At 31.5% G+C, this 16,970-nt stretch overlaps 2 protein-coding genes, 1 long non-coding RNA gene and 5 other non-coding genes across 8 annotated transcripts in view; 6 read left to right on the top strand and 2 right to left on the bottom strand.

Moving 5' to 3' along the window:
* The window catches only part of LOC124418819, a 1,495-nt gene extending 1,012 nt beyond the window's left edge, over positions 1-483 (top strand). The window contains exons 4-5 of the long non-coding RNA XR_006940238.1: positions 1-81; positions 381-483. The exon at positions 1-81 is cut by the window's left edge and continues 51 nt beyond it. This is a non-coding gene — a long non-coding RNA (uncharacterized LOC124418819). The remainder of the gene's footprint in view (positions 82-380) is intronic.
* An 875-nt stretch (positions 484-1,358) lies between these two features.
* Positions 1,359-2,829, bottom strand: LOC111676417 (40S ribosomal protein S2). Its single transcript, XM_023437337.2, has 2 exons — positions 2,684-2,829; positions 1,359-2,259 (listed from the first exon to the last, which is right to left on the bottom strand). The coding sequence occupies exon 2, from the start codon at positions 2,256-2,258 to the stop codon at positions 1,446-1,448; it is 813 nt and encodes a 270-aa protein (XP_023293105.1). The 5' UTR covers position 2,259; positions 2,684-2,829; the 3' UTR covers positions 1,359-1,445.
* A 680-nt stretch (positions 2,830-3,509) lies between these two features.
* On the top strand, positions 3,510-7,426 carry LOC111676416 (TBC domain-containing protein kinase-like protein). The gene is made up of 7 exons (XM_023437336.2): positions 3,510-3,840; positions 3,928-4,943; positions 5,008-5,163; positions 6,133-6,517; positions 6,583-6,854; positions 6,924-7,217; positions 7,285-7,426. Exons 1-7 carry the CDS (start codon positions 3,648-3,650, stop codon positions 7,387-7,389), a joined length of 2,421 nt encoding a protein of 806 aa, XP_023293104.2. The 5' UTR covers positions 3,510-3,647; the 3' UTR covers positions 7,390-7,426.
* A 146-nt stretch (positions 7,427-7,572) lies between these two features.
* Trnag-gcc lies at positions 7,573-7,643 on the top strand. The gene has a single exon. It is a non-coding gene; the product is annotated as a tRNA-Gly (tRNA).
* Positions 7,644-8,761: 1,118 nt separating this feature from the next.
* On the top strand, positions 8,762-8,832 carry Trnag-gcc. The gene has a single exon. It is a non-coding gene; the product is annotated as a tRNA-Gly (tRNA).
* A 180-nt stretch (positions 8,833-9,012) lies between these two features.
* Trnag-ucc lies at positions 9,013-9,084 on the bottom strand. The gene has a single exon. It is a non-coding gene; the product is annotated as a tRNA-Gly (tRNA).
* A 129-nt stretch (positions 9,085-9,213) lies between these two features.
* On the top strand, positions 9,214-9,284 carry Trnag-gcc. The gene has a single exon. It is a non-coding gene; the product is annotated as a tRNA-Gly (tRNA).
* A 1,906-nt stretch (positions 9,285-11,190) lies between these two features.
* Positions 11,191-11,261, top strand: Trnag-gcc. The gene has a single exon. It is a non-coding gene; the product is annotated as a tRNA-Gly (tRNA).
* Positions 11,262-16,970: the final 5,709 nt, after the last annotated feature.

Raw genomic sequence — 16,970 nt, 5'->3', positions numbered from 1 at the left:
ATGGTCCAGAAACTATTGTGACTCCATATTTTAAAGCTAAATTGCTGCTTTTGGAGAGAATGGTCCAGAAACTACCACAAGGTATGTATATATACAAATTAAAAAAAAGTTTTGATGTTGAAAGGTTTTTTTTGAAAACAAGAAATAAGCTTTGTAGTAAAAAAAAATCTGTTTAGTTGCAAGTTGTGGCCAACAAACACTTCGCCTAAGATTGTTTAGTATATGATGAGACTATTATTACTTTTCCTTTTGTGGTTTCCACCAGAAGTTAGCTAGTGATGGGTTATAGGACGTCTGATACTTTTTTTCAAATTGATATACTACATTTATGAATTTTTTTAAACAAATCTTTAATCAAAAATTTTCTTTTATAATTGCAGATGATACTTTTTGTGGAATAAAAAGTTGGCAATAACTTTTCTTAAAATAAACATCATGTTATTCTAAAGAAAGAAGAAAATAAAATATATATTTATAAAAAACAAATTTGTTTCTTGTATATTTATTTATTCTTATGTATAGAATATCTTAAGACTAATTTTTAGTTTAGAAGAAAAACATTTAGATATTAGTTTGTATTTGTTGAATTTCTGATCATCGGATTAAAGTTCGCCTGATGTTATACTCATCGAACGATGTTATAGGTACTTGATTAATTTATGCCTGACTGGTAGTAAATGAGAATGATTCCGTATTTTCTATAATCGTGGCACATTGCACACTTCGCCTATTTCTTATTAATCTCTTATGAAAATATTTATGTAAAGAAGGATGCTAATAGCATGCTGAGATGTTCCAGAAGTGTATACTTACACAATCGATCAGAATGGAATTCTGCGTTCCCACGACAATTGGATCTTCGCTTCGGAACGACCGAGTCATACTCGACCAACAATTGTCAACCCAGCGACAGCTGTATCAACCGAAAGTTTTTTCCACAGGAAAGAACTATTGGCCATAGTCGAACTGTTACAACATATTCTGCGACAGCCCATATATACTAAATATTTGATTCCGATTCAATCTGGGACTGACAGACACCCAAAAATTATATTTTTTAATTTGTACCTTGTCAATTAACTGTTTAACATGCATTGTCGTGTCGAAGTAAAAATATTGTAATAAATAACAACCAAGACCCTTGATCTATAAACAGAAATAGTTTAAGTAGTTTTCAAAAACAGATCTTACAAGATATAACCTTTCAAAAAATGGTTTCTGGCAGACACCAGAATAACCAATACAACGTAATTGCTCAAACAACTAAATAATACCACAAAATCATTAAACCTCAATCTGAAGATAAATTCTAATTTTTATCTTTCTCACAACCCAAATAAAAAAAATAAAAAATTTCATTTCCTTCTCTTCCGAAAAAGAGTTGTCAATTTATTTTCTTAAAAAGTTCTCAAGATTTTTGCTCTTAAAACATCCAAACTGAATTCTTAAGCATCAATGTGACGGGAGCCAGGTTTGTCAGCCAAGAAATCAGCGAATTGTTGGTAGGGGGTAGCGCCCAAAGGCATTTCCTTCCACAAATCGGGAGTCAAGTAGGCGTAGGTCTTAGCGATGGCAGCATAAGTAGCCTTGGCAAAGTTACCCAAGGTACCAGTGGAGCCACGGGCAGAGGTATAACAATCTTGGATACCAGCCATAGTCAACAACTTCTTGGGGACGGGGGCAGATACAATACCGGTACCACGGGGAGCGGGGATCAAACGTACAGATACGGAACCACACTTGCCGGTAACCTTGCAGGGTACGGTGTGGGGCTTACCGATCTTGTTACCCCAGTAGCCACGACGTACAGGGACGACAGACAATTTAGCCAAGATGATGGCACCACGGATAGCGGTGGCAACTTCCTTGCTGCACTTAACACCCAAACCAATGTGACCGTTGTTGTCACCGATGGCAACGAAAGCCTTGAAACGGGTACGTTGACCGGCACGGGTTTGTTTCTGTACGGGCATGATCTTCAAGACTTCATCGCGCAAAGCGGAGCCCAAGAAGAAATCAATGATTTCGAACTCTTTGATGGGCAAAGAGTACAAGTAGATTTCTTCCAAAGAGTTGATTTTGCCATCACGTACCAAACGGCCCAATTTGGTGACTGGAACCCATTCCTTGGAATCTTCCTTGCCACCACGGCCACGACCACCACGTCCACGGCCACGTCCGCGACCACGGCCGCCACGACCACCACGAGAACCAAATCCTCCACGGAAACCACCACGGGCTGGAGCTGCGTCCGCCATTCTAAAAAAAAATTAAAACAAAATATAAAATTAGTCATTTATTTCACATGTGATAAGAATGTGAGGTTAGTTTTCATAGCAAAATATCAGACACCTTTAACCATCCTTAGGTCAAAAACCATGCGATTGCAAATTGACCTTCTGGTGGAAACCGCAAAAGGAAAATTAATTGTCTCATCATTTAGTTATAAACAAAAAACAATAAACATCCAAGCTTTATGAAAAGAAAATTATAACTAGACGCCATTTTGAAACACGTGGCTTTAAATTTTTCCACTTTTTAGTCTTTAAAGTTCATATTTTCTAACAGATATTTTGTTTTTAATATTATTTTTAATATTTGCTTTAGATTTTTAAGGTTTTTTGTTTATTATTTTTTTTTTAATTTCTCTAAAATTTTCACTTTAATTTCATTTTTTACTTACTTGTAGTATAAATATTCAAGTTAAAACGGTGAAGGTATAAAACCGAATGAACGAGACAATACTCGTCCACACGCCATTAAGCAAAATTCGTTGAATTTTTTACTCGATTCTTTTTATGTTGAGTTGTATTTTCACTAGTTGTAATAGTAAAGTGGCCAGATTAATGAGCTTTTTTGATTTAGTCGATTTTATATTGCCCTTTGCAAATTTTATCAAAATTAAATATAATACGACACGTCAAAAGTTTGATCAAAATGTGTATGTCAGTGGACACTTAGTTTAAATGTACACTTGTGTATGTGTTGTTTTGGCTTTCTCAGTTTCAGTGATTTGTGATTCTAACACATAAACAAGTTTAAAACAAAATTTTAGATTATAAGATATAAATAAACGATTAGATTTTTTTTTAATTTTCCATGTTTCAGAATCTATCAAACGGTTTTGTTTGCTCTCTTATAGTTGAAGTGTTATATACGTTTTATATTCGTATCTTGAATAAAATTTACTAAAATATAAAATGCTTACTTGACTTTATATTGAACAATTGTAAAAAATACTTTGAAATGATTTAAAGTCGAAAACTTAATTTAAAAAAGCGGAAAGTCAATTTTTAATAGACTAATGGTCAGCATGCAGGGTGTCCTGGCTCTCATTATTTAAAAAATCATATGTTAACGGTACTTTTGCATTTTTGTAATTTTTAAGCAAAAAGCTCAAGTTTGGTAACCTTTTTTTCTCTGACTAAAACAGGGTTGTTGTTTTATTTATATTTTTTCACTCATTGATAGATAAATTGCATTTTTCATTCATATATTTAATTTCTATACAATTTTAACTAAATACAAAGTAATATTAAATAAGATTAAAAACTCATTAATAATATTAATCCTGTTGATGGCAACCATGAAATTGTTATAAAACTAAACAAAAAAATACATACAAGTATTGTGAGTTTAACATAAAAATGGTTAATAAACAAGAATCTGTTTTGGCTGCCATAACATTTTTTGCAAAAATTCATCCGGGTGAAGTTTGTGGCAGCAATGGTTTACCATTGACACCCAACTCAATATCAATTCTAGGAAGATCCCAAAAGCTTAAACAATTAGAACATCCGAATTTATGTCAATATTTGGATGTGGTTAGAGGAAAACATGGTAAGTTTTTGCTTTGAAATACTAAATCTTAGCAACGCCCCTTTTTTAGAGGAAAATTTTATTAACGAAATATTTTTCATATTACAGAAAGAACTATTGTGGTCTCCGAATACCGCGGCTCTACTTTACAAGATAAAAGTAAAAGTTCTCTTAACTTATCTCTAATATTAAGAATATTTTTTCAAATTGCCTCTGCTCTCAAAGAATTAAATGCCCATAAGATTGTGGCCCATAATTTGGAACCGAAAAATATACTTTTAGATCATTTAAATAACATAAAATTATTCAACTATGGTTTGTACTACATGACCAAGGGTGGTGAATATGTCGCATTTCCCATAGGCAACATAAAATATATGCCTCCGGAACGTTTGCTAGGTTCCCGGAATAATATTAAAAGTGATATCTGGTCCTTAGGCATGATTATAGCTGAACTGCTGTTGAAATCATCATTTTGGCCAAATTTAAAAATATCTGCTATATCTCGAAAAATCTTCTCATTTTGTCAATCTAATAATGTTTTTGAAAAAATCGCTAGGGAACACGATAAACTAGAAGTCTATCAACAATTGGACAGTGATGTACGTGATTTAATAGAACAATGTTTAGCTGTTAAACCATCCGAAAGACCATTGCCAGAGCAATTAATAAATAGTTCCATATTTAACAAGAATCTCAATTTGTATCAATGCACCCCAGTGGAAAAATCTCCCATACTTTTATTACGTATGCCGTTAGAACAAATCTATTATTGGTGGCAACTGGCCGGCGGCGATGTTCAATCGGAACTGAAAAAAGAGGGTCTCATACGTAGTGAGGCTCCCATATTATCTATACCACAAGTTGTTTGCCTTAATGGTTCTATCGTTGGTCCTAAACGCAGCCAATCGTATTTAATGGATGATCGTGTTGTCATTTTAAAGTTACAAAATCTTATAGAACGTTTACGCAGAATACCCGCTATGGCTTATTATCCTTTAATACATTCCCCGAAATTTCCTTATAATTTTGGTTTAGGTATGGATCAATTGCCTTTGGTTATACGTGAAAAAGATATTGAATATCAATTTTATAGAGTTAGATTGTTTTCGAGATTATTAAAGGTACGTTTTATAAATTTGGTATTCAAAATGATAGTGCTAATTTGTTGTATTTCTCTTTGTTAAGGGTTATCCTCATACGGCGGATCTAATACGCAAAGAAGCCAGCATTGATATACCGCCTTTATTAAGGGGTCCTATATGGGCTTGTCTTTTGGATGTCATACCTAACGGAAGTTATGAAAAAATTGATAAATTTACACCCACCTCAACCGATCGTCAGGTAAGCTTTAATGAAAATACTCTTTAAAAAATATTTTAGTAATACTTTAGTTCTAGTTTTAGCTCAGGTCTGGTTAAGTTCTAGCTCAGGTCTGGTTTAGTTCTAGCTCAGCTCTAGTTCAGTTCAAGTTCAGTTCTAGTTCAGTTCTTGTTCAGTTCTAGTTCAGTTCTAGTTCAGTTCTAGTTCTAGTTCAGTTCTAGTTCTAGTTCAGTTCTAGTTCAGTTCTAGTTCAGTTCTAGTTCAGTTCTAGTTCAGTTCTAGTTCAGTTCTAGTTCAGTTCTAGTTCAGTTCTAGTTCAGTTCTAGTTCAGTTCTAGTTCAGTTCTAGTTCAGTTCTAGTTCAGTTCTAGCTCAGTTCTAGTTCAGTTCTAGTTCAGTTCTAGTTCAGTTCTAGTTCAGTTCTAGTTCAGTTCTAGTTCAGTTCTAGTTCAGTACTAGTTCAGTTCTAGTTCAGTTCTAGTTCAGTTCTAGTTCAGTTCTAGTTCAGATCTAGTTCAGATCTAGTTCAGTTCTAGTTCAGTTCTAGTTCAGTTCTAGTTCAGTTCTATTTCAGTTCTAGTTCAGTTCTAGTTCAGTTATAGTTCAGTTCTTGTTCAGTTGTAGTTCAGTTCTAGTTCAGTTTTAGTTCAGTTGTAGTTCAGTTCTAGTTCAGTTCTAGTTCAGTTCTAGTTCAGTTCTAGTTCAGTTCTAATTCAGTTCTAGTTCAGTTCTAATTCAGTTCTAGTTCAGTTCAAGTTCATTTTTAGGTTAGTTTTAGTTCAGTTATAGTTCAGTTCTTGTTCAGTTCTAGTTCAGTTCTAGTTCAGTTCTAGTTCAGTTCTAGTTCAGTTCTAGTTCAGTTCTAATTCAGTTCTAGTTCAGTTCTAGTTCAGTTCTAATTCAGTTCTAGTTCAGTTCAAGTTCATTTTTAGGTTAGTTTTAGTTCAGTTCTAGTTCTTTTTATGTTATAATTTTCTTAAATACATTTCAGATTGAAGTCGATATACCACGTTGTCATCAGTACGATGAACTGCTATCCTCACCAGAGGGTCACAACAAACTGAAAAGGCTTTTAAAAGCCTGGGTAACAGCCCATCCGCACTACGTCTACTGGCAAGGATTGGATTCTCTAACAGCACCGTTTCTCTACTTAAATTTCAATAATGAAGAATTAGCATTTCACAGTGTTTACAAATTTATACCGAAATATTTACAATGGTTTTTCCTCAAGGACAATTCAGCCATTATAAAAGAGTATTTGAGTAAATTTTCGCAATTAACTGCTTTTCATGAACCCATGTTGGCACAGCATTTAGCAAATATTAACTTTATACCAGAACTATTTGCTATACCCTGGTTTTTAACAATGTTTTCACGTGAGTTTTATTGAAAATGTTATTATACATATTAGAGATGAAGATGAAATGTGTTTCTCTTTTAGATGTTTTCCCTTTACATAAAATTTTACATTTATGGGATAAATTAATGCTGGGCGATAATTCGTATCCCTTATATATTGGCATTTCTATATTAAAACAATTAAAATCTACTTTACTGGCTTCGGGTTTCAATGAGTGCATTTTATTGTTTTCCGATTTACCCGATATTGTTATGGAGAATTGTGTGGTTGAATCGCAAAAAATGTACGAGTCTACACCGAAAAGTGTATCCCACCGATTTCATGTTTTAAGAGACCAAGAACTGGGACCATTTGTAAGTTGTTAAAAAAATAAACAGTGAAGTATATTATGGTGATATATAAATTTGTTTATTTTCTTCAAGGATATTACCACTGATGTCACTTTGGCTCATTTACAAAAGGAAATGTGTCCACGTATTAGTGCTAACGATTTGACGGAACTATTAAGACATCAACCTTTGGAATTACTATGTTTGGATATACGATCAACTTCTGATTATAATCGTGTTCATTTACCGCATAGCATTAATATACCGTACAATAATTTACAATTGGAGGATAAATCTCTGGATTGCCTGAATGTGCCACAATTGGAGGAAAAGCTATTAAATCGTATTATTATTTGTATAAGCAATATACATGAAAATGCTGTTGTGGTAAGTTGTCTTTACTAACAACTATCTATTACTCCAACATATTTTGATGTTTTTTTCTTTCTGTTAGTTTTCAAAGTTTTTGGTTGAATGTGGCGTACCGCGTGTTTGTGTTTTGCATCAAGGTTTTAATATTTTACATTCTATAGAGCCCAATATTTTAGTATCTAATTGATAAATTAAATTCATTAATTAATAGTTTAATTCATATTAAAATAAGAGGAAATTTAATTTACCTTGTGTTTAAAAATAAGTAATTAAAATCTAAAGATTTCTTTTGTATGTTTGTTAATTTATTAAAAACTAATATATGGCGCTAAAAATTGCTTGGAGTTTTCTTTGTCCCGTTAAAGTATAAGCATCGGTGGTTCAGTGGTAGAATGCTCGCCTGCCACGCGGGCGGCCCGGGTTCGATTCCCGGCCGATGCATTCTTAACTTTTTTGTTGCAACAAATAAATTATTTTAATAAAAATTAAATAAAACTATAAAAAAGCAAATGCATCGGCCGGGAATCGAACCCGGGCCGCCCGCGTGGCAGGCGAGCATTCTACCACTGAACCACCGATGCTTGTTTTTAAATCTCTTTACAATAACATGGCTTTTCGTATGACGGTGTTGCTGCATTTTGTTTATACACAAACATTTCCATCAGTTGTGATTATCATGGTCTTAAGGGCCATTCGCATGATCACACTATATAAATGAAATTTCATCCGTATGACAAAAAAAGAGAGCAAAAGACGTATAATTTATATATTTTGTGTTTACACCACTAGTATAATATAATAACAAAGTAAAATGCAAACAGCTGTGTTCCTTTGTGTTTACGTAAAAGTACATTCCTGATCTAGTGCGTTTTTCTTGTTTTTTTTAAGCATTTCCAAAAATGAAGAGAGAAATACGACTGTCAAGTTTTCCTTTTGTGTTTCCTTTCAATAAGTGATGGTTACATTACATATAGACCCAAACACATACAATACTTTGATACAGAAAATTTTGACAGATCATATTAAGTGTTTGTGTGAAGGGTACTTTAAGAGTTCTATTTAATCGAAAGCTCTATTTGGGGCCTAGGCGAGGTAATGGACCGTTGTTAACAATCTTTAATAGGCTTCATCTTTCAAAAAAGCGTTCGAACGAAATTTCTTCAAAAAATTTGTCACCTTTACTTCCGCACAGCCGTTTCATGCATCACAAATACTTCGCACTTCTCTATAAAGTGTAAACGTAAGGATGTGGACTCAGTATCAAAATATTTAATGAAAATATCATTTTTACATCTTTGTTCATTAAACTTTAGCCTATAGTCAAAAATACAGATCATAATTAAAATTTGATCTTTAATAAAATTCTTAACCGCATATAATATGGGAATTAGTTTTGTGTTATTTTCTCACAAAATTTCGAGTGGCAACACAGTTTATGAAGTTAACATTTCTATGTTATTAACATTGTCACAAGACTGTTGTTAACGTATAAATTAGAAAATGTTATTTAAACTCTAAAGTGCGTTAACTAAAGTGTTTGTGACATTTAACATTTGCAAGCATCGGTGGTTCAGTGGTAGAATGCTCGCCTGCCACGCGGGCGGCCCGGGTTCGATTCCCGGCCGATGCAATCTTCGTTTTTTGCACTGTTCGATAAAACTAACTCATTTTTTCACATTCTTCGTCATCTTTATTACTTCAGTAGAGTTATTTGCTAATACTTCTAAAAAACATCATGATTTTTGGTCGATATTTTCTATCTTTAAAATAAATTAATTTGATGATTTCAAAAATAGTGAAAAAAGTAGTGTGCGTTGGCCGGGAATCGAACCCGGATCAACTGCTTGGAAGGCAACTATGCTGACCATTACACCACCAACGCCCTGAAGTTCGAACTACATAATATAGCATATCAATAGCATGAGAAGAAGAAAGCTTTAGGCTTAAAATTGTTTATTTGTTTCTTTCTATAAAAATAAGAAATAAAAGCTTTGACTCTAAATGGCAACAAGCATCGGTGGTTCAGTGGTAGAATGCTCGCCTGCCACGCGGGCGGCCCGGGTTCGATTCCCGGCCGATGCAAATTAACTTTTTCATATATTTTTTGTAATAAGTAATTTAAGATATATACACAAAAATAAGTCCTAAAGTTTTTTCGTATTACTTATTAAAAGAAATGCTTTAAATTTTGTCCTAAGATCAAGATCTTTAATGGCTGGTAACCCATTTCAAAAGAAATGTGTTTTATTTATTTCATGTTTAGTACATTATATAATACGAATCGATTTAGAGGTATTGCTACATACATATGACTCTCTTAATGTTTACTTTATATGGATAATGCTCATATTTATCATGTTTATATTATAGTATTGATACACAGTATACCAAATCCAGATTCCAGACTATAGATTATAGACTAAAAAATGTCCAGATTATAGTCTTGGCTTTGCACTTTTCTATAATCCAGAACATTTAATAACCAAAGCGATACTCCAGTTTTATACTGGAAAATATTCATGAATATACTATAGTCTAGACTACAGAGTTGTGCCCCCGGGCATATTATCCTTGATGACAGATCCCATCTTGGTGTATAGCAATCCGGGGGTAGATAGGTGCTACCAATACCTTTAGTCGTTCGGGATACAAATTGGTGTTTACAGTTTACTGTCTGGCTGAAAAGAGGTCTAACCAGAGAACCAAATAATCTGGTATTACGGGTGGCCAGTTGTCCGCAGGACTTTGGGAAGAGTGAGTTTCGGTTAAAAGACTGATGTAAGATTAAGTCAATATTTTAGGAGTTACTGTGGGACTAAGCGATGGAAATGAGTTGGAATTTATTGTATATGATACAGGGTGAATGTGGGGTATGCGGGCCTCACCCAACTCTTATAACTATAATAAATATTTCATATGTTGTTCTCTTATTAATGTGTCGTAAAATGGGAAGTGTGCTGGGTTGTCTGATGATGGATGAAAGGTATCATATACAATCCATGGCTCAATCCATGTACAAAAAAGTACCACCGTGAGATAAGGCAACACGCCAGGTACTCACGTAAAGCACTTCCACTTCATGTCTAGAGTACGGAACAGACAGTAAAATAAACCATCGTCCAAATAATAGTCTGAACTATTGTCTAGACTATATATAAAAGAGAGGCCAGACTTCTATAGTCCATATTATAGAAATTAATAAACTATTTAGTCTTATAGTATAGCCTCAAGTCCAGACTATAATCAATATTAAAATTGTTTCTATAAACCCTTGATAAATTTTTATAAATATGCCAGATTTTAGTCCAGACTATAGTTCAACGAAAAAGACTAGACTTAGGGAAAACTTTAGTCCGGATTTAAAAACTAGACTTTAGTCTAATCTATAGGCTTTAGTCCAGCCTATAGGCTATAATTTAGTCTACTATGCTTTTACTATTGATTATAGTTTTTTCCCGACTAGACTACATATAGAATCAAATAAAGTCCAGACTATACATAAGGAGAATATCCATAATATAGAGTAGAATTTAGTCCCTGGACTTAAAACTATATTCCATACTACGAAACAAACTTAGGCAAGACTATTGTATAGACTAAAGTCTAGATTATTTACATGACTGTATACCTGACTATATGTATACTCTAGATTAAAAACTAAAATAAACAAAAAGAGTTCGGATTGGACTGGTATATGAAGTTGGAAAAAGTCGCTGCTTTTCTAAAAGCCTTTTCACAATTGTGATTGCAGTTTGTTAAGGATCAATGTGGATTTTTATTTAAACATTTTTAAAGCGTAAAAACTATTTTCCTATGCTGACTAGGACTGACTGTTATTATTGAATATCTAGTTGAAAGGGTGATGAAAGAGTATTGAGATTTGTAAACGAAATTTGAAATTTTGATTAGTTTTAATAATCAAATTAAAACTTATTGATATCTAGCTCCTCCAAGTGGGTGTTAAGTTTTGGAAAAAATACCGTTACAAGCATCGGTGGTTCAGTGGTAGAATGCTCGCCTGCCACGCGGGCGGCCCGGGTTCGATTCCCGGCCGATGCAATTCTATTTTTTTCTTAATTAAATCAAAATATTAAAAGTCTCTTTTTTTATTTACTATTTTTTTATTATAGTTTTTTTTTTATTTTTTGTCAGATACATTTTAGAATATGATTACAATAGTTTGGGGGGAAAACTAACATACAATTATTTGTTTCTTGATTAAATACAATTTAGTTTTATGTATAAAAAAGGAAAATTTTAAATATTTTCTTTAAATTATGTTATTATTTTGTTAATTATTAAAAAATCTATATAGTTTCAGTTTTACGTTAAATTATAAATTTTAATACAAGTACAAAATTTTACTAATTTGCATATAAAACGTATTAATAAAACTAATTCAGTACAATATGGAACCGATGAAATAAAGTCTTTCGGTATTGTGTATTTTACGTTTTCTTTTTCTTTTTATTTAGAGATTAGGATTTATAATAAAATTATATATATTTGGCACCTTGTGTTTAAAAGTAATTATAAATTTGTATAGAAAATTATTGGAAATAATATGAACTAGATTTTAGAAAATATGAAATTTATAATAAATACATCCGAAATTTTTATTTTTTTAAGTTAATATGCGATATGTTTTAGCTTCTATTGTATATATGGTAAATTCGATTAAATGCGTTTATTTTGGTTGAAGTTTAGCTAAGGATTGTTCTAAAATTTCTAGGAATTTTTAAAACTTATTTTAAATTGAAATTAAACTGACAATGGGGTGACTTTTTGTAAAACAAACGGGTTAAACCATTCGCCGATATGAATATATATACTTACGTTTCTAATAGTCTTTTTTTCATAATGCAGGACTACTGCTAGGGAAATTATATGGAACTGGTTTTCTTGGGATTGAATATAGTACTAATGGGTAATTATTTACTATGATGTATGCAGGGGCATATTGATACCTATACCAGCAGATCCGCGAGACAGTCCCGATTTAGTTATTTAAACTATTATTACTATCACGACCTTAAGTTATTTAAACCATTATTCTAGGAGAAAGATAATTGAATCTTTGGAGACAGTAACCAAACATCATTTCGATTACAAATGTAGCCCGACTTTTGAAACGCATTACAGAATAGTTTACGTGTATATTAGTTTAACCTTTGCAAAATGTTAACATTTTAATTGTATTATCTTGAAATATCGGTTTTCATTTAACCACCACGGATAAAAAGGTCAATATTTTCCAAACCAAGCTGTACCTATCATTCCTTTCGTTTAGAACTTATAGTGTAAGACAGACAGACAGACAGACAGAATATGTATGCATTTTTGTGTTAGAATGACAAAATCCGTATGTCCCCTAAAATTCTGGATGCTGGTTATAAAATGATTCCTGTAGAACTTCCCAAGTGACTTGGAGAGTTTTTAAAAAGTAGTTAACTAGATGCAAAAAAAGAATTCAAAATACCATATAACCGATAACATCTTACAAAATATAGGGACTATTGAGCTAATAGATTAGGTTTGGTTGAAAGGAGTATGTAAAGTACATCTACAATTCGAAGAAATACACCTAGACCACTATCGGGTCTATTGAGCTATTAAGTTTGTTTAAAATATATCCAGAAAACTAACCAAACGTTTAACGTTACCAAATGAATGTCTATATCATATAAATATCGGAATGCATCAGCCCATTCGTTTGCAAAAGAGTTGTTTAAAGTCATTACGCCATCTTCCAATAAATCAAACAGTTGATGGTGATTTTAACAAAGGCGTGGATTAAATATGGACCGAACACATTCGAATTTTCTGCGCAGAATTTGGACATGATAATCATTATGTTTATACTGATGGATAATAGATAAATAAAGGGGTTGAGGGCGACATCCTCATTAAGAAATTTGGAACTGAAATCTTCTTTACACTTAATAATGATTGTACCATCCAGGGTGTACTGAATACAAAGTTACTTATTAGCCCAGATGATCATTAGTTTAGTGCCGGTACCTTGTTCAGTATACTTGTACTATCTTACAAGTTACTACTTGTACTATCTTACATGTTACTACTATCATATAAATACCAGAATACATAAGCCCATTCGTTTGCAAAAGAGTTGTTTAATGTCATTACTCCATCTTCAAATAAATCAAACAACTGATGGTGATTTTAACAAAGGCGTGGTTTAAATATGGACCGAACACATTCGAATTTTCTGCGCAGAATTTGGACATGATAATCATAAAAAGCCATATAATGTGGTTGGTGGCGACATCCTCATTAAGGAATTTGGAACTAAAATCTTCTTTACACTTTATAATGATTGTACCATCCAGGGTGTACTGAATACAAGGTTACATAATTAGCTCAGCTGATCATTAGTTTAGTGCCGTTACCTTGTTCTGTATACCATGTACTATCTGACAAGTTACTAACGAAGGGATAACAAAGTATATACTAACATTCAAGATGCAATTAAATCCTTGATCAGTGTGTATTCTACATCTAGACTAGCCTAGTTATTCCGGTCGTCTTTAAATAAAAGGGCTATAACTTGCCTATAATGTAATATTACTGACACATTGACAGTTTAGATCAGCACCAAGATCAAGAGTACACGTGCTCTATCATTATTCCGTTGTGGCCTAGTATGAGTTCTCATAGAACTTGATATCTAGTAGATATCAACAGAATGCATCGAAGCCCTCTTCGATTAGTTATTACAGGTCTTTGAAAATCTTTGGTAACAAGGCGTTAGGGTCTTCCCTTTTAAGACTTTGGTAGATGATGTCAAAATGAGGATGAGGAAAAAAACAATATCTCATTTTCGTTGTAATTTTCCCGACCTAGAAACAATGCGTTATCACACTGTATGGTCAACTTATTCTTGTTGTAATGGTTGTAAATTTAGTATTCGAAAATATTAATATTACTGTTGATAAAGAACTTATTATCTAGGTCCTAATTTCTTTTCTCTACTTTTTCAAACTATTCCCATAATTTATGATTTTCCCATTTCCTTGCTAATTTTTCTTTTACAGACATTATTCTTAAGTAGAAGTATGAGGGGTGTGAAACCTAACTTAAAGAGGGCCACAGAAGAAGAAAATATTTAAAACCTAAACAGTGATTACACTGGCACCTATAGGACCTAAGTATAGTCGTTTTCCGAATAATATGAGGTGTGTGAAACCTAACCTAAAGAGGGTGGCAGAAAGAGATACTTTTTATAAATGAAATTTTAAGTTTACAAGTTTTTTAATTCAGTTCCCACAAATCTATCCCTCTTGAGAGTATTCCCATAAACTTTAATCATATCTTTGATAATTATCACTTCTTTTACAGAGATTACAATGGCATCTATAGAAACTTTGTATAGTCGTTTTCCAGGTTCTATTAGGTGTGTGAAATCTAATCTAAAGAGGGTGGCAGAAAGAGAAACTTGTTACAATTAGGTTATGTTTTCAAGTTCACAAATCAAACAAACTAATCCATCTTCAAACTATTCCCATAAACTTTAATCATCCCTTTCATTATTATTACTTCTATTACAGATATTACAATGGCATTTTAAACTTTACAAGTTCTTTTAATTACAAATCCCACAAATCTGACTCTCTTCAAACTAATCCCATAAACTTTGATCTTTACTTTCATATTTATTTCTTCTTTTACAGAGATTACAATGGCACCTATTCAATGACCTAAGTATAGTCATTTTCCAGGTTGTATGAGGTGTGCGAAACCTAACCTAAAGAGGATGGCTGAAAGAGAAACTTTTATAAATGAAATTTTAAGTTGACAAGTTATATTCCTCTCGAAACTATTCCCATAAACTTTGATCTTTTCATTGATTATTATTACTTCTTTTACAGAGATTACAATGACACCTATAGGACCTAAGTATAGTAGTTTTCCAGGTGGTATGAGGCGTGTGAAACCTTACCTAAAGAGAGTGACAGAAAGAGAAACTTTTTAAAACTAAAATTTACAAGTTCTCTTAATCACAAATCTAACCCTCTTCAAACTATTCACATAAAGTTCGATATTCCCTTTTCTTTTTATTTCTTCTTTTATAGAGATTACAATGGCACCTATAGGACCTAAGTATAGTCGTTTTGCAGGTAGTATGAGGTGTGTGAAACCTAACCTAAAGTGGGAGGGGCAAAAGACAAACTTTTCTTTAAACCGAAATTTGAAGTTTTCAAGTTCTTTTAATCACAAATCTCTCCCTCTTCAAACTATTTCTATAAACTTTGATCTTTCCTTTCCTTTTTATTTCTTCTTTTACAGAAATTACAAGGCACCTATAGGACCTAAGTGTAGTCGTTCTCCAGGTAGTATGAGATGTGTAAAACCTAACCTAAAGAGAATGGTAGTAAAATAAACTTTTTAAAACTGAAGTTTAAAGTTTACAAGTTCTTTTAATTACAAATCCGGGTAAAAAGATTATAAGAAGTTAAGTGTAGAACTGGCCTTGAACTATGTATAAGCATATGAACCTGAATCTAAATTAATAACGCGTAAGTTTCTAACTTCAAGTAAATCTTAGGACATGTTTTAGTGAGATTTCTTATGAAAAAACTTTTCCCTAAATCTGGACTTTCTAATTTTATCTTGTTTACAAAATTTGTATTAATAACTTTTATAAAAATGAATACCATGATGATAATGCTACAAATATTGTCTAGTCACAGTTGAAAAACAAAATTAAAAAAAAAATCAGATTGAGAATGTATTTTTATAATTGTGTGATGTTTTTATTATTTTATTTATATATATTTTTAATATTTTTAAATTAAAACAAAAGAAATTAAAAAAAAATTATTATGTTCACAATAAAAAATATACAATTGTTCGGGTACTTTTTCTTTTTTAAATATAAATGGACGTAAAACAAAAATACAAAACAGAAAAAAATTTAATAAATTTCTGGTTAAAAAAAAAAATAATAATAATAAAACAATTTATACAATAATAATAAAAATAAATGTGTGGGATAAAACAAATACTCAATAATAATAATATTAATAATCATAACTATTTAAAGAAAAAAATTTATTAACAATTTACTTAGATTTAAAAAAATGATTAATATTGCAGTTTTTTGTAATTTACAGACACAAGTTTATGTTCCAATACAAAATAATTAGAATTATTTTTGTTTTTTTTTTATTATTAAGCAAATAAAACAATTAAAAAATAATAATTTATATTTAAAGTTTTTGTTGTTATGTATATAAAAAACAATTGCAGCTAAAAAAAGTGTTGTATTTAGGTATAGTTGCCTGGCTAAAGGTTTTAAAACAGAGCTGCTAGGTAAACAATCAAGTAGACAGTTTACTTTTGTAAATATTTCCGAAAAATTGAAATTTAAATTTGAAATTTTTTCAATATTTCAAATTTTTTTCTTTTATTTAATATTTTATATAAATTGCTTTATATTTAAGTATTTAAAAAAATTTAATTGGACATTTTTCCAACTAAATTTTCCATTTTCTTGATTTAAATTTCAAATCTTCAATATTTGATTTTTGAATTTTTTTTCTTTGAAATTACTTATTAGCTCTGCTTTTAAATTGTTTATATATAATTAATTGTAATTATTTTTCTTTAATATTTATTTAATAATATGTATATGTGTGTTTTCTTTTATTATTTTTTATTTTTTTGTTAATTTACTTTTACAACTTAAGAAATAAAAATTTATTTTTAAATATTTATAATATATATATAATATTTTGTTAATGATTT

This window comes from Lucilia cuprina, chromosome 3 (genome assembly GCF_022045245.1).
Source record: "Lucilia cuprina isolate Lc7/37 chromosome 3, ASM2204524v1, whole genome shotgun sequence".
Taxonomy (NCBI): Eukaryota; Metazoa; Arthropoda; class Insecta; order Diptera; family Calliphoridae; genus Lucilia; species Lucilia cuprina.
The sequence above is the reverse complement of the archived record's forward strand: the minus strand, read 5'-3'. Positions and strand labels throughout refer to the sequence as shown.